We start from the raw sequence: 1,405 nt of genomic DNA on the forward strand, positions 1-1,405 counted from the left end.
ATAACTTTAATCTGGTAAAATGTACTTTTAATTTAATACCAAATAAGAGTTCCTAAAAAGGAAAAAGAAAAAAAAACAAAGTGATGAAAGGAGGAAATATATATACATAGAAGAGAAAGCTTAGAAATGAGAAGGAACCCTAAAGTAATAAGGGATATTACTAATTAAACAAGGATGAAGAAAGAAAGAAGAAGTGATGAGTATTGTTAGTATTACCTGAGAGAGAATGAACAAAGTGGCCATTGATGAAGAGATTGGTGAACTTGATGGGTGGGATCTTGAAAAGAGAAGAGTTATTAGCGGCGTGGCCGTTGGAAAGAGCTGTCATCTTTGTGTGATTAGTTTAGTATTTTTGTTACTAATTACAAACAATATTTGAGGTTGCTATGAATGTTGGGGGAACCACTCTTCTCTCTCTTTAAATAATGAAGAAAAGAAAGACTTGTATGTAAGAACAACGATCTTCACGAAATCAGAAAGAGGAGGTAGTGGACCGTCTCACTCTCTCTTGCCGTACACAAGTGTCACTTCTCATTTATTTATGACTCCATTCACATGCTACTTTGTACTTAATTACCTTATTTTAAGTCTACAAATTCATACTCATTGTAAATTCATTAACGATTCTACTTGTAAATTAATTACTTGATTATATTAATACTATGTCAATATCTTCATGTGGAGGTAGGTTAGTTAGCATGCAATACATATTTTTTCTTGACTAGCTAGCATGCAATACATTTTGTTTTGTGTCAGAAACTACTCCTTTTAATTATGTAATTTTTTTTAAAAAAATTATTCTTCATTTTCGTCATTTTATTTTTCTTGACGGCGATGTGAAAAAAATTCATAAAAATTGTTGGTAATTTGATTGTAATAAACAATAAGGGAGAGTAACATTATCAACTACGGAATATCAAAATCTGTCTCCCTAATTCTATTCTATGAATATTATTGTATTTTTGACTTTTTTTAATTTCCAATATTAATAATATTTCAAATTAAATTTTATTCTCTCTCCTTTAATAGTGGAAAGAAAGAAAAAACTTAAAGCATAATAAATATTCATAGCATTAAATTATAAAGTTGTTCAACGTTTTACTTGATCAATGAAACTTTTATATTTTACTAAACACGAAAGTTTTTCAAACCCGGGTGCTATATATGACGTATGTATCTTTGTATGTTATAAAATGTGATATTTTTAAAAGATAAATGAATGTAACATCTGAATTTTGATGGAGACCAATATAAAGGTAACAAATCAAATGGCAAAAATATTATATGCACGTTAAAAATTAATAACAAAATTAATTATTAAATATTTATATATAAATATATATTATTTAATTTATTTTTAATATATATTTTATATTTTAATATATATTTTATTTAATAACTAATT

At 26.5% G+C, this 1,405-nt stretch overlaps 1 protein-coding gene across 1 annotated transcript in view; it reads right to left on the reverse strand.

The window, feature by feature from the left end:
* Positions 1–538, reverse strand: part of LOC107644362 (aldehyde dehydrogenase family 2 member C4) — a gene marked incomplete in the record, with an annotated part of 15,903 nt that extends 15,365 nt beyond the window's left edge. Inside the window, 1 exon segment of the mRNA XM_016348201.2 lies at positions 217–538. Coding sequence (XP_016203687.1) covers positions 217–328 — 112 coding nt within the window.

This window comes from Arachis ipaensis, chromosome B05 (assembly GCF_000816755.2).
Source record: "Arachis ipaensis cultivar K30076 chromosome B05, Araip1.1, whole genome shotgun sequence".
NCBI classification, from domain to species: Eukaryota; Viridiplantae; Streptophyta; class Magnoliopsida; order Fabales; family Fabaceae; genus Arachis; species Arachis ipaensis.